The sequence below is a fragment of the Diorhabda carinulata genome, chromosome X (assembly GCF_026250575.1).
Source record: "Diorhabda carinulata isolate Delta chromosome X, icDioCari1.1, whole genome shotgun sequence".
Taxonomy (NCBI): domain Eukaryota; kingdom Metazoa; phylum Arthropoda; class Insecta; order Coleoptera; family Chrysomelidae; genus Diorhabda; species Diorhabda carinulata.
In genome coordinates, this window is record NC_079472.1 from 4815850 (window position 1) to 4837564 (window position 21715).

The 21715-nt window shown below is 32.2% G+C and overlaps 1 protein-coding gene across 1 annotated transcript; it reads right to left on the reverse strand.

Moving 5' to 3' along the window:
• Positions 1 to 302: 302 nt before the first annotated feature.
• LOC130901204 (uncharacterized) lies at positions 303 to 13799 on the reverse strand. The gene is made up of 4 exons (XM_057812389.1): positions 13443 to 13799; positions 6350 to 6518; positions 5389 to 5679; positions 303 to 3769 (listed from the first exon to the last, which is right to left on the reverse strand). Exons 1-4 carry the CDS (start codon positions 13551 to 13553, stop codon positions 3465 to 3467), a joined length of 876 nt encoding a protein of 291 aa, XP_057668372.1. The 5' UTR covers positions 13554 to 13799; the 3' UTR covers positions 303 to 3464.
• Positions 13800 to 21715: the final 7916 nt, after the last annotated feature.

Here is a 21715-nt window from a genome sequence, read left to right on the forward strand (position 1 = left end):
TGCAAACCAGTTGAATATGCTAATCGAATGAATTCCTGTACAGAATTGGACACTTTCTGAAAAGTTTGGGAAAAGCAAATTAAAAATAACATGTATGCAAAAAATGAAAAAAAAACTAGTGTCAGAGACTTGAATGCAGAATACTGTGACCCTCAACCTCTTAATCGATACATTTCATAATATATGAATAAAAATTCATAGCTTGAAGTAACTTTCAATCTCATTTTTATTTCCATTGGGTTTTCTACAGTGTATGGGTCCTCATACCAAAAAAGGTTGTTATAAATAAAATATGACCAACAGTTTTTACTTAAAATGATTTATTCAACAATATTTAAAACTTTATTTACATTATATTCCTTGCGAGGTATCTTTCCTACATGCAAATTTTTTCATGATATGAAAAATATTTTTCAATTATTCACAACAGGAATCGTCGATTATATATTTTAGTGTCAAAAAAAATGGTAATAATAGCCAGGCATAAACTACTTTTTTTGAATAAAAGCTGCGGTACTCAAACTGTTTGGTTTGATATTATTTATACAACACTAATATTAACTATTTTTCATGATAAAACGATATTCACAAATCAAATTCGAAAAGTACTATCAAAATTAAAGCTGTTTAAACGAGATAAATCACAATTAAGCTGAGGGGAGGCAAGTCTTTATTCTGTTTTCATATTTTAACCTAACAAGGGTAAAAAATCATTTGAGTACGATAGGTCTGAAACAAATTTAGAGGAAAATGATTTATTTTTTTGCACATAATAGATTTATCCATATGAAGCTTAAAGAGTAAGTTTTTACTGTAAACATGCTCAACTATTTGGAAGCAAACGACTGTCTGTGGATCTATTCTCACGGATATTTCATACTAATCGTAGAACATTTTTATTTCTATCGTAATTCAGATACCCATTAAAGAATTTTTGAAAAATATACAGAGTTTTTCGTGAGTTATAAGTTTAATTGATGTGGGTCAAGAAGAATTATTTAAATCTAAGGCTTTCATTGTTGTACTTCATATCTGCTATGCTAGTAAAGTGAAGTTGGAATTTTTGGAACTGTTGGTGAAATTCATACTGAACACAATGTTTACACCACCACTCACAATTACATTGTTCATAACTAATTCGAAACGCTCGCCAGACAGTGTTATTGTGAGTATTGGTGTAGTGGTGGTTTAAACAGTATGTTCAGTATGCTAGTACAGTATAAAACAGTTCATCATTCATGAAGTGCAAATTCAAAACTTGTAGTTTTGGTGTATTTTGTTGGTTTTAGCTGTACCTAATAATGAATTTAGTCGAAAAATGATGCCACGTGTACCAAAAAAAGCGATAAAATGATAAAAAAGTCTGAAAAAGGAAGATCAAATGATTGAAGATGTGCTCGCAAAATGTAACTTTTTTAATAATATATTGACCTAGAGGAACAGTTACAAAAAAGGAAAAAAATATAATACAGTGAAGTATGAGGATATATACAAATAAAAAATAGAGAAATTAAGTGATAATTCATGATAATTGATATAATTAATATATAATAACAAATACTTAACAGTTTAAAGGGTTTACAGAAAAAAAACTCTGTTTTTATTTGTAATATTGTGGAATAAAGTGGTAAATGGTTTTGTAGTCACTTTCCTTGATAAATAAAGGATTTAAATCAAAGGTTTTTTGAGAATTTACGTTTATAGAAAATGAGGAAAATTTACAATTAAAATTTATATATATACACCAAATGAAGAGATAAGAATAATAAATATGAGAACAAATACGCTTGAAACTGAGTAGAAATATAACTTAAGATATGAAATCTAAAGAACTAATAATTTTATTTCCTGCGATTACGGTAAAAGAACTTCTGTATCATTCAGTAATTGAAAAATCATAAATAAAAGGAAATATTTTACCCAAATTCCCTTAATTTAGACAAAAATAATTTAGGGTCAATGACAGTCAGCTTAATTAAAGTATAACTTAAACCGTAATTTTAGTCGTTTAACCAAAATGTTTCTAATCGACACTAGAATCGATCTATTCACGATAATGGTGCATTTAGAACTTAATAAATTATGGTTACTTGCACCGTGAGGTTAACAATGGTTTGAAGTTTAACTCTGTTTTTTGAACTACACCGTGTGCTAAACCAAGTCTTCAAACTATCATTAAATTAAACCTCTGAATTCGGGGGCTTAAATTGATTCAATTTACACAGTTTCTAACCTATAATTTGGTAATTTTGTGTTGAAAAACACATTAGAAACATAATTGTCGCTATAGGTATTACACAATATTATTGTCTCTGCTCTCAAAATAATAAGACATTCTTTTGGTTTACTGCGGGTGGTCACATACATTCCATTATTCATTAATTACGTTCGCGGTAAATCAATCACGCGCTGTAGATTCGTAATTAAGCATGCGCATTAAACCGATTCTAAATTTGTTACCAACTCACCCGGAATCGATTCTAAACTGTCCAATGAACAATGCTAATAGCTTTGTTCGTGGTTTAGATTCCGAATCGGTTTAGGCGCCGATTGCATGGGTACTTTCAAAATTGTTATTTGCGGTTAGTACCCTACTGAATAAAAACAGTTCTATGTTCGGTCACATCGAGTCCGTTAATTATTGATTAAGTTCACGTTAAATCAACCATTGTGAATAGGTTCGTAATCTTACCAACTGATTCGGAATCGATTCTAAATTGACCCGCGAACAAAGATATTATCTATATATCTGCACGAGCGCCATACTAGTGGGTTTTCAAACTATAATTTATAGCTACAGTTGAGCATTTTTTACTTAGTTAATTTTCATTGAATAAGTCATTTCGAGTATTGCTAGCGCTTTTTTTAATGAAATGAATATATTAAAAAAAATCACTACTTATTATAATTTGAATGTATATAACGCAATATTTTAATCCCAAGACAATATGATGGCTGATTGTGACGTAATTCCGGAAATGACTTTTTTAATAACATTTTTAAAATGCTTTAGTTTTATGGTTACACTTCCTATTTGATACAAATTGTCAACTATTGCTTCTTCTTTTTTTCTTTGTTTGTCAAGGTCTCCACCTCATCACTATTAGATATATATGTAATACTCCTATATGGACAGTTGGTATGGGAGAAAAAAGTCCCTATGTTACAGTGCTGACAATATTCATTTTCTCTCTCGTTCGAAGCACTTTATCTATACTGCGCATGCTTGAGAATGCGCAGAACCGAGCTGGAACCTCGGACGATAGAGAAATCGTTGCCATTATGTCTTCTTTAGTCGGAACAGCTTCCACTGTCCATATAGAAGTATTACATATATGCTATTCGATTAATTTTGTTTTCTTGACATTACAAGTGGAATTTTATTTTCTGTACTACTGAACAGTTCTTAAATCTGTTCTGCTCTTATCCTTCTTACATTCTAATACTAATTTAATTTTTAACGACTAAAACCTGAGTGTAAATAACGAAAATATAAATAATGGTACGAAAATTAATACATTAATTCTGTTATTGCTACTGCTATTGCAGGTTTTTTTAACTGAATTAGTACGTAAACCTTTTCTGTTGAGCATATTGTGAACCCCATGAATTTCTACATTTTCTAATTTCAATTCCCTAGATAGCAAAATGGAATAAAGTTGTCTATCAGGTAATTGATGGCAAAAAGTTAAAACCATGTGGTTTCCTACTGCTTTCACAACTTGAATAGTTCCGCCAAAGTGACTGTATTGAGGATCCAATGAAGCTCCTGAAATTTGAAGGAATTAAGAGCTAACACACAGTATTTTTCGTGATATTGATATGAAATGAATAAAAGTGTGAGAGAGGGATATGGATCAAGACAGAAATTGAGCAGTCAGAGAATGGAAGAGCAGATTCGCGAATTTAGACTTACGAGGAATGGTAAAAAGCAATTGTGAACGTAGTTGAACATTATACTGAATTTGATAATTTCATTGATCGAGGAAAACCCACCCAACAACTTTTAGTTGAGATTATATTCTGAAAACTTATTTGAGTTAAGGATGTATATATGCGTGTTATTGTTCCATAGTTCTAAGTTATGTGCATTTTTAGTTATTTAGTTTTCGTCCTCCTGTCAAAAGATAAAAAAAGAAGAAGAGAGGACAGTGATAAAAAACATGGCAGCTGGTAAACCTGACAATGAAAGTACATACTAATAAGTAAAACTACTAGTAAATAAATAGTTTTTTATAAAACATATAAAAACGAGAAATTGAACAATAGACAACAAAACATGTACTCAGAAGTGAAGTCGAAAATCGCTTCAAAAATAAAAAAAAAAAGTTAAAAATAAGAAAATCGTGCCAAAGTATCGAAAGTGTTTAATGTACAGGAGCCACATGGATGGCAATAATTGAAGCAAAGATTTGGAATATTTCTTTTAGCTTCAGGAAAAAGCACTGAAGACGAAAAGATAAAAGTAGCTTTACAGTGGAATATTCTTGGAGAAGCATGCTTGGATATCTAGAATTCATTTGAAACAACAAAAACTTTAAAACTAGATGATGTGTTATCTCGTTTTGATTTCTTACCCAAAAGAAATGTAATGTTATTATTTTGGAAAATGGAGCAGCTATTAAATTCTGCTACACACTTGGTATCCCCATTTACATTAACAAGAGAAGAGAAACAAATCTAATAATCTATAAGTGACAGAAGAAAACTATTATGTCACTTTGAAAAGTTGTACAGTTGGTGTGTCAAACATGCCAACAAATAAGAAAGAATGGATGTAGGAAATCGTGGATGTGAATATAACAATAATTTATATTTATAAATTTATAAACGTTGGTGCAACTGCAGCTACAGAACACAATTAAAACGTATACAGTGTGAGTGAAATCATTTCTCGTGTATTAGAGAAAATTCTATTTCAAGCGTTGGCAATCGTGTGGCATCGCTAATCGGTGTTGCAAGATTTACTGTTCTCAAAATCTTTTGGGTTTTTGGTGATTTTTGTATTTTAGAATTAATTATTCAAAAGATATGGTTTCAAGCTCGTACATCTTATGATCCATATGATCTTATTGGTTTCCGCATTTCATTTTCTATTGGTTGATTTGAATATGACCAATGTCAACAACGACAACTAGAAAAATATTACAAAGTCACGAATTTGATACTAGAAAGACTAAAAAAAGTAAAACAACTAACAGAAGCCACGTCAAGTGAGACTCAAAGCCAGGATACTGGTCAGGAATAGGAAATATTTGTCCCAAATAATGCAAAAGTTGTTTTACCTATCTAGCATTTAGTATACGCAATCTAGTGGTCGAGTTAGCTAATTTAAGAAGGCGAGGTATAGACTCATGGCTACATATGCTAATAGAACTAAACACTCACCTCCGTTTTCAGGTCCAGAAGTAATCCAAAAACCAGATCTACTAACATTATATCTAACTCGATACTCAGTGCTTTCCCCATTTTCGTCCCAGATGACTCTCAAATATTTGACATTGCCTGTCATTTGTTTTAAATCATATAAATGTTGTTTTTTGTTATACGGATAGTTTCCGTATGTCGTTTGTCGGTCGTATTCGGCGTCTTCGTAGATTCTTCGTCGTATTTCATTTACTGTAGCTCTATCGGTGATTGCAGAAATAGGTTTATCCGTTACAGAGCCGTAACCGTGTGCTGCAATCATCATTAATGTCCCCAATTATGTTAATCGCAACATAAGTAAGGATTATAAATACTATGTCCAAAATATATCTTTTAAATATCAATTTGACTATAAATGTTCAAAATTATTGTAATATAACAAACTAAAAACGAAATTAGTCATTTATTTATCGCTATATAAAACATACCTGTAAAATAAATCGATCTTGTTTATTATTGGTTTAAACTAGAGTTTAAACCATAGTTTAAGCCTTAGTTTAATCTCCATTTTTACTCTAGGTTGTAAAATTGGCCCTAAGTCATTATTTAAAGTTTTCTTTTGATACAGAACTGTTACATATGCTGCTACTGTTAATGGTTTCAGAATGAAAACGACTAATTCTTTAATAGAAAATCTAATTAACCTCTTTACAAACGTAATTTCATGCGTATTCAATCTCATTTTCACGTAAACAATATCGAGTGGACTTTTCGAGTGTTTGAAGTGAAAATACGTTTTTACGATTGTTGCACAATATTTGAACTGAAATAAATCATAAATAAAGCAGAATTCATCTATTGTTACTAATAATACAGACTAATAATTGGGATCTTTCGGCTGCTAGTATATAAATTCGGGTATATGTAGCTGATTAATTTCATTTTTAGTTTATTATATTTTGATTTTATTTTTTTATCCTACCTCTCCCATAGTTATATCCATAGTTATAATTTGAATATAACGGATTAAATGTTGAAGTTGCATCCCTGTCTTCTGATATGTGTATTATTGGACAGGAAAACTCTGTTTTAGTATGAAAAACTTCATCTAGATGATTTATTTTTTCTATACCGAACCACATACCCATCAGCTGAAAAAGAGAATCATCAAAGCAACAGATTTTGATTGCGGTTCTTTAATAACGAACACAATTACTAAAAAGTCTGCAAGGTCAAAAAATTGCATACGATGAATATTGCACTTGTTTCACGTTATGCCAATACAACAAAGTTTGTTTAGAAGAAATGACTAGATTTCTCCCTAGCATTGCGGCTTGCATGCACTGGCACCAAATTGTTATAGCTGCAATCGGAAAGACCATGTCAAAATACAGATTGATTTGATAGAAAAATCGCACGTGGTTTGCTTCGTTTTAAAAAAGCAATTGAAAATGGGACACAGAAATATAAAAAATGGTAAACAGATAAAAAGATGTTGAACAACTCAAATATTATTTAATAGAGGAGAAGAGAGAAGAATGTGCTGATGTGAAAACAAAATAGAGCAATATAGGGAAGCAAAGGTGAACAAAAAAGACTGGTATAATAAAGAATGCCGAAATATGGTAGCGAAAACCGAATTGAAAAGGATAATAAAGGAAAAAGATATTCAGAAATGAAGCAGAAATTAACATAAATAATACAAAATATCAAGGTGCTTGCAAACAAATTAAAAAAAATATAAAATAAAGAAGAATAAATAAGAAAATTTCTAGAGGAGAAGAAACATTAGAAATGAATATAAACAAGTTCCTTTGAGGGAAAACTGAATCAGTAATTGATAGAAGAAGAAAATGATTCAGTAGCCAAAATTACTGAAAGTAAGAGATAGTGATAAAAGAGGTAATGAAATGGAAGAAAGGAATAAATCTTAAACTGATAATATGTAGAGAAAACATATTCCATAGTTTGGTGAAAAAAATATATACAAATAAAAGAAAACTACGAACGAAGAGGCAATAAGACACATTATAAAGATAAATATAAAAAAAGACCATCAACAATGCAGACGCATCACACTATTGATTATAACTTATAAAATATCATCAATAATATAGAGGTGATAAGAAATTGGAATGACAAGGAAAGGAGAGAAGATAAGAATAAATCTTGTTTTAGTAAAAAAGTGAGGATAGGAGAAAGGAAGAAGAAAAATAATCGGTCAATATAAATGAGGAACATATAGTAAAACAAACATACCTCAATTATTTGGGTGGCGCAAGTATGAAGACTAGGATCGAAAGTATTAATCAAGGTTGAACTAGAATGTTAACTGTGAGGTGAAAAAGGCATGAAGGATTCAGAACTAAATAGTTATTAGATGTAATTTGATTAGGGTAAGAGTGGGTAGGATGACGAAGTCGCTAAGATGGCGAATAGCGAACTTTAGCTACCTAAAACTAGAGCTATGAGAGAGAGAGAGAGAGAGAGAGAGCTAGAAAAGAATTTTGTGAAAAAAGACCTGAGACAAAAGTATAACTACTCTGGTAACCAAAGTTACAATTGTGATGAAACAGGAATTTCCACAGTTCCTAAAAAAATCCAAAAATAGTTTAGGTTGCATATGCCTGATTTCCTTAAAATTTCAGTATGTTATACAGTTTTTTGTGTCTTAAAAGTTTTTATGGTTTAAACACTGGAAAATGTACATTATCTTGAATGGTTGATATTTCGCAAATACTTGATGTAAGAGAGGATTAGGGGCGGGGGGTTCTGTCAAACATTTAGACTATCCTCTCCAACACTCCAACATTAAATATAATTAGTTACGACTAATGTAATGACACAAATCAATTTCTAACAATAATCATTTATTTACACGTACAAATAATCATCAATTTCTATTATATACATTCGTGACATTTCTTCAATAAATGCTTCAATTTTAGTTGAATAGAAATTCCCCAAAATACTGACGATAATGAGATCTAAGTCGCTCAATATTTTGAGTATGAGCCTAACCTAACCTAAACTAAACTAACCTAACCTAACTTAACCTAACCTAACCTAACCTAACCTATCTATCCGCGCCCTATATGTAAGTATTAAATTATTCAGCATAATTTTCTCCATAACATATTAAAATTTCGATCAAATCGGGCGTATGCAACCTAAACTGAATAATTGCCGTTTTGATGCCTAAAAGAAAAGGTAGGGTTATTAAAATATCATCAGTCGAAAGAAGATCGAATGTTACAGCTTTATGTTGCATTAATGCAGTTGGTACATTTATTCCATCGGCATCGTCGCTAATTTTCCCCCGAATTAGGATGCAGCCTGCATTTATGAATGGTGTTCCCTCGGGATCAATTGAATTAGACTTTAAAATGACTTATCTATTTAATGAAACCGTAACAAATAATTAATAATTTCATCCAATTAATTAACTACAATCGCTTATTATTATTGGTATGAATCAACTTTGTTTTGTCCACTTTTTATGCTTGCATAGTAATTTTTTGACTCCGACAGGACACTTCTTAATACCAATCATTAAGAAATTATATCATTTAATTTATAAAGGAAACGAGATAATTTAATACTAGTCCAGAGGTCTGTCCATTTATGTAATTTTTTTAGATGATTGCTTTTGTTTCAGTCCTCAATTTGTTTATACAGTATGACTTGTAAATATGGATCATTTCAATTATTTCGAAAACGACCTCGGCTAATTTTGTAAAATATGGTATTAAAGGATTTTGTAATCTCATCAAAGTTATGATTATATCCACATTGTTGTCACATCTTTCGTTTTTTTCCCAAATATAACCGATGTTTTTTGTGAAATTTTTATGAAATGAAATCTTTTCGAATAATGACTCAAATATTTCAATAAAAAAATGTAAAAACAAACTAAGTACCAACAAAAAACTAGTGGAACTTAATGGCCATTTTGGAATCCGTGAATAGTAAAAAAGTGTGCAGAATGAGAATGTTCATCTTTATTGGTTGATAGCGTTTCACCTCATGCGCTGCGGAGCACTCCATGCACTTCTTGTATAGAATCTAGGAATCGGAACTGGAAGGATTTTGCGGCAACTGTTTTTTCTACTGCAGCCAACATCAGTAGTTGTAAGAGTTGGTGGCAAATTCGTTGCCGAAGTTCTACAAAATATTTTTGAAAGCATTTCACTGATATTTTCTCTTGTCTTCTTTTGCACTTGAAATATCTTTTCTTGATTTCAGATTTGAGATATATGCCCAATAACCATAAACATATTGTTCCGTATCAACAGATGCAGGTAGGTAGTGAAGAAAACTTGTCATTAGTAGCAACCCTTTACGACATTCAAGTAAATTACCTTGGCGACAAATATTCATCGGTCTCCCTCAAATAGAGTATAAAAGAAGCCACTGTAAGGTAACTCCTGTTTTTTTGTATGGAAAGGGGGTACGTTCTCGTTGAGGTGGACGATTCAAAAATTATTTTGATGCACTAATTAATAATGGGTAAGCACTTGGTGACGCGGTGTTTCAATGGGTCCAACAATGTGTATTGCGATAGTAACCACCTTATAAAGTTCCTCCAAAAGTTAATACCTCCAAGTTATTCTACGCAACTTTCGCAGTATTTGGCTTAGAATTGTCTTGTTGTAAGAGAATCTGCTTTCGGTTAACTAAGCCTGGATATTTCTCCAATAAAATCTAATACATACGTATTAGCTGGCCACTATATACCTCGACATCAAGCCATTCCGTTCGATTCGATTGATTTTCCATATTTAACTTGTTTAGATATTTAGATTTTATGTAACAAGTAACAATGTGTCTAATAATTTCGACAGGGAAAGGAGCTGTTTACATTTCAACGTTTCTCTTGCATTTGAGTTAATTGTGTGTCATCATTCGATATCTTTCATAGAACTTACCCAATGATTTTTAATAGCGATTTATGGTATCTTCAGAATGTCTAAGGGAGTCCGTAAATCAGCGTGTACTGGTACTAGGTTGGTTTTTACTGCTTCTTTTCCAACCTCAGTTGAAGGACACACAAACTGTGTCATTCACTCATTAACTGTGTCGTTCCCTTCAAATTCCTTGCTGCAACGACTGCTTTAAACGTTTGATGAGATGCCGCTCGGAAACAATCGATTATAATGTTTCATTTGTAACTCGTAGAAAGCATATACCATAATGGGAAAAATTTGCGCAGTGGAAAGTTGTGCAAGTAGAGGAAAAATGAGAAGTAATGCAAGTGGGACGTCGCACAGTGGGGCCGAATAGTGGAACAAAATCAATATCTCGAGAAAGGATTAACATAGAAACCTGGGGTTTATCTCATTCGACTCAGAGCAAAAAAATACATGAAGATACACTGTTTTATTGTAATTTCGAAGAACTAATAAGGAATTGAAAGACTATAGGCAAGATCAAACTTTCTGAAATTTTCGTCGCAACAATCAAAAATTCAATGAAGCTCAAAAATTGGAGATTTTTGTGAATGATGAAGTCAAAGGAAATTAGATTAACAGTCTCTTAGCTGCATCACTGGTTCTAGGTGCTTTTTCTTTGATTCGGGTCTCATGTAGCTTGTGGAACACTTCTTCGTTGGTAGATATACGAGACATTTTCCGCGAGTTTCTGATCATGAAAGTCTTGTAATCCTTATTCCAAATTTCTAGCCTAACCTTTCTTGTGCCTCTTTCGACAATATTCCGACTGGGAGAATCGATTATTTCAGCACCATGCAGCAAAATTTTATGCACCGATCTCTGCTACTTCTGAGTCGATCGTTGCATTGCTATTTATGACTTTCAGTATGGTAGAAATGTACTGTTTAAGCCAATTAGTTAAACAAGGTAGTGCAATAAATAAAGGCGTACTCTAATCCTTTCCTTTATTTGGTATTTAATGATTAGATAGGCAGATAAATATAGATGTCTTCTATTCTAATTTTCACTTTAACACGTCTAGTTTGAAAAGTGACCTTCCACATCTCGGAGGAAGCCCGAGCTCATAGATGTACTGAATGATTATTTAAAATTCGAAACTTATAACTAGTCCAGTCATTACAGTATGTTTTTGTTCTTCCGGCTGCTGGTAAATTTCAAACTGGTCTTCATTATCGTCTTCAACGACATTTTTCTCAAATTATGGTAGAGCATTGAGACAAGCTTGCCCATTACATTGGCTACCAGTTAAAGAGCATTGCAAGCCCGCTTTCCTGCATCCGCATCGCGAACCAGAACCATTCTCGCAGTTGCAGAAAATTATATTTAGAAAATCTTCAGGAGCAGGTGGTAAAATTGTCATGACAGGCTCCAGAAAATCGTTTCGCATTGCCCAACCCCATACCTGGGTTTCCAAATCGTGCCCTAACCAAGTTTGAACCTGATAATATACACGTTTGGAATGTTGATGAGCAGCTGCACTTGTTGGAGGAATATTTGAAAGCTGCACAAGTTTATTAAGTTTTGTAGATTTGACGTAATGCATATAACGAAGATGATCGAGACTTTTTACAAATATCGGAGCATTATAGACTGCCAATAAGGTTTGAGTTCCACTCTCTAATAATCTCTGGTCCGAACGATTTTCTTCCTCAAATGCTGCAGCTAATTCATCCAAATTTGTCAGTTTCTCAAAAACTTTTAAAAATGATTTACTTTTTCCCTCCTTTTTAAAAAGCGTAGAAGTTGTGTCAAAATCACTTAATACGTGCAGAAATAAAATATGTGTTTTGGAATGAGGATAATTATCAAAACTTTTAGTCGAGTATATTTCCGTTTTTCCATTTCCTTTCCCAACTTTTTTAAAGAAAACTTCTTGTATGTAAGACAGTGTACGCCCAATTAAAACTACGAGTGTCCTATTATAACAGTTTTTTCAGTTTATGCAGTTTTTTCAGACTTTGATTCTTCAATTGCAGTTTCAACAATAATAACATCCGCATCATCTCTGGCTTGTTTAGTAGTAATATTGCAATTAACATACTGATGAGCATATTTTTGTTATTTCGATTTGATAAGAATTTTTCTTGAGTAACTGGTACAACCAACTAAATAAAGCGCGTTTTCGACCGGAGGCACCGGTTGACCTGAAATGATGCTGTCCGCCCTCTATCTCGAAAACTGTTCTCCGTATCAAAAATTTTTTCAAATAAAATTTGTAGAGAATTTTGTATTCTACAATATTAATAATATATACAAATAGCAAAAAACCCATAGGAACTGAGATATTTACAAAAAAGCGCAAAAAAACGATTTTTGTGAATTTTCACTTTGAAATTTAATAGTTTGGTACACTCTACCATATGTAGGTTTTGAGATAACTTTTGGGGTATTAATATACAAGTATTTACAGATTTACAGCTGGGTATCTCCGAGATTGTTACCTAATTTAAGTTTAAATGACTAGATTAAACGTTTTAAAGTTATCTAATTTTTTTCTTGTCCAGTGTGATCGGTGTGGGGCTTAGTTGACTATCGTGAAATAGGGAAAAATTTCATAATTTCTCCCTCTTTTATAATTTAGTAAAACTTGGGGATACCCTTGAAACAGGTAAAAAGCTGTTCTTAGATTTTGTAGTTTATAGTTCTTTGACCACACAGTATGTAAAATGAATATTCTTTATGAAATATTTTGTTATCGGTGATTATTAATTCCGTTTTACCTACCTCCCCCTATTGGCTTAACTTTTATTGCTTCATGCTGAAAAACACAAGTTCGTCATTTTATTTATAATTTTCAAAAATGAAACTTTGTAATACATTTTAAATAAGGGGTTTCATATCATAAAAACTGATTCACGTCATGTGTAACGTATTCGCTTTCAAATTTCATACCAACAATATTGCATTATCAAACCGTTTTGGAGAAATTATTAGGCAAATATTGGTGATATTTCAAAAAATAACAAATTTCTTTCTAGTATTTCAAAATGACTTTTTATTGTAGTTGAACTAAACATCAATTAATAATTTTTTGAATATGTGACAATGAAAAATTAACAAACATCAAAGAAATTTGAAAAAAACCGATCAAAATACCCAAACAAATGGAAATAAGAACCTTACCTGATCAATCATAACGTGGTGTTGGGGATTCATGTCTGCGCAAAAATAATTGGAAGACGCCTCCGCAGCTACGTTTCCAAAAAAACAAACACTAAACACAAACAACAACATCGTTCTTGACTTGTTAATGGTGAGATAACTACGTTAAGGTAAAACGTTGAAAACTATTCAAAAACTTCTAATTAACGTGTAGGTGGTTGTGAATCATCCGCTTCTTTAAATTAATTTCAACCACTTAAGAGTCTAGTCCGGCTATGGTCCATCAACATTAAAATAATGAAGTAATGTCAGCATGTTTTAATTACGTAATAATGTCCCAGTGACCTCAAGATTACTATGTTTACCAAGTGTAGTTTAATTAAGCAAACAAGTGCCTTTTTTCACAGATTTTTGTAAAAATAAGAGATTAAAATTATTAGCGTCAATAAACATGACTTATACGGGGCATTTATCAATTTTAATGTGGCAATAGTCAAAGCTATTCCTGCTATGGACTTACACTTAAAAAGACCAATCACTGAAAAACAAAGAGTACTATAAATAGTGCTAATATGCCGATCAAAATACGACTTATCGACCAAAGAATATTTGATACTATTCATAACATGATGTACAAACAATGAGAGTTCATCGAAATTATACCAAGGGAAAACCACATTTTAATGTCTACGTGAACTAGGTCATGAACCTTCTGATAGGCCCTTCATATATCGTTTAAAACTACCAAAGGGCGATGTTCCTTGAAAAGCTATAATCAGACACTTTCAGCCTTTCAACGTCACTAAGCAAACTGTGAGGTTTGCCTAATTTTTTTAATCTGTGAGACACTCACTGATGACGTGGTCTGCAGTTTCTTGCTATGCACCAGTGGTATTTCGGATCATCCCTGGTGTCTATCATTAAGAGATGGCGTCCTCGATGATCGTTTTCGGATGAAACCAGTCGTATTTGGTATCTATTAAGTGGAATAGTTGTTTGGTGAGTGATGCAAACTGCCCATCTATGTGTACCTTGACTGGTCTCTCACCTGTTTTGCGATATGTAATAACAACCCTTTGAAAGGGTGTAAAAAGTCTTGGAAAGAGCTTAAAAATACAAACAAATACCAAGAAAAAATAAGCAAAGAACTCTATCAACAAGAGCAAGATTGGAGGAAATCACTAATATGTCCGATTCCAAAAAAGGTGATAAACTGCTTTGCGAAAACTATAGGGGAATTGCATTGTTAGATACCTGTTATAAAGGTTAGATAACTGTTATAAGAAAAAAAAAAATAAAGAATTGACTAGAAGAATATGTCGAGAAAATACTAGGGGAATAACAAGCAGGCTTTAGAGCTAATAGGTCAACAATGGACCAGATTTTCTCCCCGAAAGAATTACAAATCACCAGCTTATAGATTTTAAGCAGGCATATGACAAAATAAATAGAAACAACTTGTACGCAGCACTAAGCAAATTAGACGTACCGGCAAAAATAATCAGGTTGGTTAGACTAACCTTAGATAAAACAAAAAATGAAGTGATATGGAAAGGGTGTAAGTCTGAAGAATGTCATGTCAATAGAGGACTCCGACAAGGTGATCCGCTCTCCACTGTATTATTTAATATGGTTTTTGAAGTAATTATCCAAAATCTTCAATAACGAATGCCAATTTCTAACTTTCGCAGATGACGTAACGTTGATAGCAAATTCCAAGAAGCACTTAAAGAAAGCAGTAATAAAATTGGGAGAGGAAGCCACAAATTTTGGACTAGGAATAAATCAAGAGAAGACAAAATAGAAAAACAGAAGATTACTTGTCCTTTAGGACAACCAGACTCAAAGAGTACAATTTAGAAAGGTTTCCAACTTTGTGTATATAGGAGTAGCAATTGAAGAATGGGGGGGGGTAGAAGAAAAATCACTGATGAAGTCAATATACGTGTCAAGGAAAACAAAAATAAGAATATATAAAACGGTAGTAAGACCCACCTCAACATATGCATATGAGACATGGATATTAAAAAAGGTAGATGAACCATCTTGGAAAGATGGGAGAGGAAGATAATAAGAGGAATCTACGGAGGAGTATACACAGAAGAGGGCTGGAGGAGAAGAACTATGGAGGAAATTTATGGAGAAGCTATAATAAGCTCGTTTATTAAAGGACAGAGAGTGATTGCAAAATTAGTTCTGCAAAGAAGACTAATAGGGAAAAATAGAAAGGTGCGATCAAGGAATAGATGGTATGAATGTGTAATGGAAGACCTAAAAAATAATAATGTTCAGAATTGAAGAGAAAAGCTGTGAACAGGAAGGAATTGAGAAATATTGTGTGGAAAATGCAAAATAGAGGACTTTGATATATAATAAATAAAACTATGTAATATTGCTATTCTTGCCCTAGGCCTACATGGCCTGTAGAGCATACTAATATACAATAACAACCTTTTTTGCTACATCAAGAATGCGTTCTGGGCCCACTTGTTATTACTCTTGTTGCTCGAATCACCGGGTACCTAAACGAGCTGGATCTTCTAGCCATAATTGTCTAGTTCCTGTAGGACATTTCTTGTAGTCCAAGTGGACGAGGTTATGCAAGACGTTAAAGCTACAGTGGGAAGATACAGAACGAAAAAACAAGTATCTAAGAAAATCTTCGACGATCAAGATGCGGCTGTAAAATCCCAAAATAAGAACAGAACCACGAAACACACTTGAAATAGTCGCAAGAAAATATATAGGACTTAAAACACAACCAAATTATATAGGAGGTTATGTGTCTAAGACACCTTAGTCTAGGCATTACAAGCAGAATGTATGTGAAGAAAGAAGTCTTCTTCTTTTTCTACTTCTTGGAGATCTGTCGATCTTTTAATTCTGAAGCTGCCTCTGCATCTTTTCCTGAGAGGTGGATTGCCAATTATCTGTCCACCTTTCAGGTGGTCTCTCGGGAGGGTCATGATGGATCTGATACAAGTCTTGTAGATTCTAATTTTGCTATCTTTGCTTGTACGGGTTAGATCAGACTATATCTCGTAGGCATCCTGATAGTGCGGAGAAAGAAGTGAAGGCAGAATTAACAACAGCAACCAGTTTATACTAGGTGAGAGCATCAAAGCTCTGGTATGGGAATGTGTTCTCACAACTAAAACTGTTTCTATTGAAACAGAGATCATAGTCTTAAATTAAGGGGACAGAAGATAACATCAACGCAACTAAATTTTTGACCTATACTTCTACTATGAGACTAATCTGTTGAATTTTCGTTATATGCAAAACTGAACGACTTTCTCCAATTCTGAAAGTATGATAAGGTTGTTGTTGAGAAATATAGTCGCGTGATGATTATATTCCACTTTACTGAAATATTCGAAATTTTGATTTACGACGTTGTTTGCCACTTCGTGAAACAATCCATATATAATGAGTGGCATGGTTTTTATGATGATAGATTTATAATTTCGAATATAATATGGTTCACACTATATATGAATTCACACTTAACTGTCATAAAGTTAATGTCATTCATACAGATTTTTCAAGACTTTTGATCGTTTGGATCATTATAATCTTCTTACTAAGTTTTACAATATAACTGATTATTTCTTTTTAACTGAAAATCTGGTGATGACAAAACTGAATGAGTTTTTCTCATTTTAAAAGTATTGTAATGTTTTTCTTATTCATAAATAGACCTTCCTAGAAATTACTCAAGAGAGACAATTTAAATCAACCACCTGCTATGAGTAGAACGGATTCCGTTGTTTATAAAAAATGTGTTAAAGGTGCCGCGAGCCTTCGTCGAATTTTAGAATTCCAATACATCTAGGCAGGACCGGCTGCAGGGCGGGCGCGCATTCTTAACAGTATGATAAGCTTGCAGTTGAGAAATATCTTCTCATCATAATTATATCCCACATTTGATCGCTTGGATCTTCTTGCTAAGTTTTACAATATTGGTATCACTGATTTACCAATATTTTATGTCATACTTGACGTACAGAAAAGTTTCGGTTAATTATCATAGATTTTACCGCACTTTTCGAGTGCTCCAGGGCTCAGTTATAGATACAAACTGACTGCACCGAGTTATGATGGCTAAATACACCCGGTACAGTACCCAAGAATCTCGATAAGCACGTACACCAAGGAGGACGAAGGCGTGCTATTAAAATGTGATAGTGCAAGCACCAGTACTAGTTCGGATTTGAAGAGATCCAGATAAATACACCGCGTTTGAACCCAGACATACTCCGCCGTTAAGTAGAGATGGTTAAGCTACCACCGAATGAGCAAAGTAAAAAAAACATCAACTAGAGTCCAAGATAAGATAGATAAGGACGTTAAATCATGGGAAAACTAGCAAAAGTCAGTTTCCCATGTTGATCATTTGCAAGATGATATGACACCATGTAGTAGTACCTCTTTAACGATGCCTAATACAACAATGGAATCTGTGTACGAGGAGAGAATGAAGAAAGGTTAGTCAATGTTATGGATATTGCATCATACATAGATACATAATTCAATTTTAGATATACTGTATCACGAATAATTCAACGTCAAGGATTGTGAATAACGAAAAATTCAATGCCAGGGATACACAAACACGAATAACTCTATATTCGGGATATTGATTCACGAATAATTTGATGTTAGTGATATTGAATCTTGAATAATTCCACGTTAGGGATAGTAAATCACCTTAAATTCAATACAGATATAGATTACAAATAATTCAATGCTAGGGATATTGAATCACGAGTAATTCAATATTCAGGATATTGAATCACTAATAATTTGTTAGTCATATTGAATCACGAATAATTCAACGTCAGAGATAGTAAATCACGAAAAATTCAATGTTAGGGATTTATAATCACGAATAATTTAATGTTAGGGATATAGATTACGAATAATTGCATGTTATGGATATTGAATCATGAATAATTCAATGCTAGGGGTATAGAATCACGAATAACTCAATATTCGGGATATTGAATCACTAATTGAATTGAATAATTCAACGTCAGAGATAGTAAATCACGAAAAAATCAATGTTAGGGATATAGAATCGCGAATAATTCAATGTTAGGGATATAGATTACGAATAATTCCATGTTATGGATATTGAATCACGAATAATTCAATGCTAGTGGTATAGAATCACGAATAACTCAATATTCGGGATATTGAATCACTAATTGAATTGAATAATTCAACGTCAGAGATAGTAAATCACGAAAAATTCAATGTTAGGGATATAGAATCACGAATAATTTAATGTTAGGGACATAGAATCACGAATAATTCAATGTTAGGGATATAGATTACGAATAATTCCATGTTATGGATATTGAATCACGAATAATTTAATGCTAGGGGTATAGAATCATGAATAACTCAATATTCGGGATATTGAATCACTAATTGAATTGAATAATTCAACGTCAGAGATAGTAAATCACGAAAAATTCAATGTTAGGGATTTATAATCACGAATAATTTAATGTTAGGGATATAGATTACGAATAATTGCATGTTATGGATATTGAATCATGAATAATTCAATGCTAGGGGTATAGAATCACGAATAACTCAATATTCGGGATATTGAATCACTAATTGAATTGAATAATTCAACGTCAGAGATAGTAAATCACGAAAAACCAATGTTAGGGATATAGAATCACGAATAATTTAATGTTAGGGACATAGAATCACGAATAATTCAATGTTAGGGATATAGATTACGAATAATTCCATGTTATGGATATTGAATCACGAATAATTTAATGCTAGGGGTATAGAATCATGAATAACTCAATATTCGGGATATTGAATCACTAATTGAATTGAATAATTCAACGTCAGAGATAGTAAATCACGAAAAATTCAATGTTAGGGATTTATAATCACGAATAATTTAATGTTAGGGATATAGATTACGAATAATTGCATGTTCTGGATATTGACTCATGAATAATTCAATGCTAGGGGTATAGAATCACGAATAACTCAATATTCGGGATATTGAATCACTAATTGAATTGAATAATTCAACGTCAGAGATAGTAAATCACGAAAAAATCAATGTTAGGGATATAGAATCGCGAATAATTCAATGTTAGGGATATAGATTACGAATAATTCCATGTTATGGATATTGAATCACGAATAATTCAATGCTAGTGGTATAGAATCACGAATAACTCAATATTCGGGATATTGAATCACTAATTGAATTGAATAATTCAACGTCAGAGATAGTAAATCACGAAATACCAATGTTAGGGATATAGAATCACGAATAATTTAATGTTAGGGACATAGAATCACGAATAATTCAATGTTAGGGATATAGATTACGAATAATTCCATGTTATGGATATTGAATCACGAATAATTCAATGCTAGGGGTATAGAATCACGAATAACTCAATATTCGGGATATTGAATCACTAATTGAATTGATTAATTCAACGTCAGAGATAGTAAATCACGAAAAACCGATGTTAGGGATATAGAATCACGAATAATTTAATGTTAGGGACATAGAATCACGAATAATTCAATGTTAGGGATATAGATTACGAATAATTCCATGTTATGGATATTGAATCACGAATAATTCAATGCTAGTGGTATAGAATCACGAATAACTCAATATTCGGGATATTGAATCACTAATTGAATTGAATAATTCAACGTCAGAGATAGTAAATCACGAAAAATTCAATGTTAGGGATATAGAATCACGAATAATTTAATGTTAGGGACATAGAATCACGAATAATTCAATGTTAGGGATATAGATTACGAATAATTCCATGTTATGAATATTGAATCACGAATAATTTAATGCTAGGGGTATAGAATCATGAATAACTCAATATTCGGGATATTGAATCACTAATTGAATTGAATAATTCAACGTCAGAGATAGTAAATCACGAAAAATTCAATGTTAGGGATTTAGAATCACGAATAATTCAATGTTAGGGATATAGATTACGAATAATTCCATGTTATGGATATTGAATCACGAATAATTCAATGCTAGTGGTATAGAATCACGAATAACTCAATATTCGGGATATTGAATCACTAATTGAATTGAATAATTCAACGTCAGAGATAGTAAATCACGAAAAACCAATGTTAGGGATATAGAATCACGAATAATTTAATGTTAGGGACATAGAATCACGAATAATTCAATGTTAGGGATATAGATTACGAATAATTCCATGTTATGGATATTGAATCACGAATAATTTAATGCTAGGGGTATAGAATCATGAATAACTCAATATTCGGGATATTGAATCACTAATTGAATTGAATAATTCAACGTCAGAGATAGTAAATCACGAAAAATTCAATGTTAGGGATTTATAATCACGAATAATTTAATGTTAGGGATATAGATTACGAATAATTGCATGTTATGGATATTGAATCATGAATAATTCAATGCTAGGGGTATAGAATCACGAATAACTCAATATTCGGGATATTGAATCACTAATTGAATTGAATAATTCAACGTCAGAGATAGTAAATCACGAAAAACCAATGTTAGGGATATAGAATCACGAATAATTTAATGTTAGGGACATAGAATCACGAATAATTCAATGTTAGGGATATAGATTACGAATAATTCCATGTTATGGATATTGAATCACGAATAATTTAATGCTAGGGGTATAGAATCATGAATAACTCAATATTCGGGATATTGAATCACTAATTGAATTGAATAATTCAACGTCAGAGATAGTAAATCACGAAAAATTCAATGTTAGGGATTTATAATCACGAATAATTTAATGTTAGGGATATAGATTACGAATAATTGCATGTTATGGATATTGACTCATGAATAATTCAATGCTAGGGGTATAGAATCACGAATAACTCAATATTCGGGATATTGAATCACTAATTGAATTGAATAATTCAACGTCAGAGATAGTAAATCACGAAAAAATCAATGTTAGGGATATAGAATCGCGAATAATTCAATGTTAGGGATATAGATTACGAATAATTCCATGTTATGGATATTGAATCACGAATAATTCAATGCTAGTGGTATAGAATCACGAATAACTCAATATTCGGGATATTGAATCACTAATTGAATTGAATAATTCAACGTCAGAGATAGTAAATCACGAAATACCAATGTTAGGGATATAGAATCACGAATAATTTAATGTTAGGGACATAGAATCACGAATAATTCAATGTTAGGGATATAGATTACGAATAATTCCATG

What these genes read in the sequence shown, in the direction of transcription:
- LOC130901204 (XM_057812389.1), bottom strand. Translation starts at nt 13,553, where the DNA reads ATGTTGTTGTTTGTGTTTAGTGTTTGTTTTTTTGGAAACGTAGCTGCG. An exon ending in TGGATATAACTATGGGAGAG is followed by an intron (nt 5,680 to 6,349) that starts GTAGGATAAAAA and finishes TGATGATTGCAG; the next exon opens with CACACGGTTACGGCTCTGTA. An exon ending in TTCTGGACCTGAAAACGGAG is followed by an intron (nt 3,770 to 5,388) that starts GTGAGTGTTTAG and finishes TTCAAATTTCAG; the next exon opens with GAGCTTCATTGGATCCTCAA.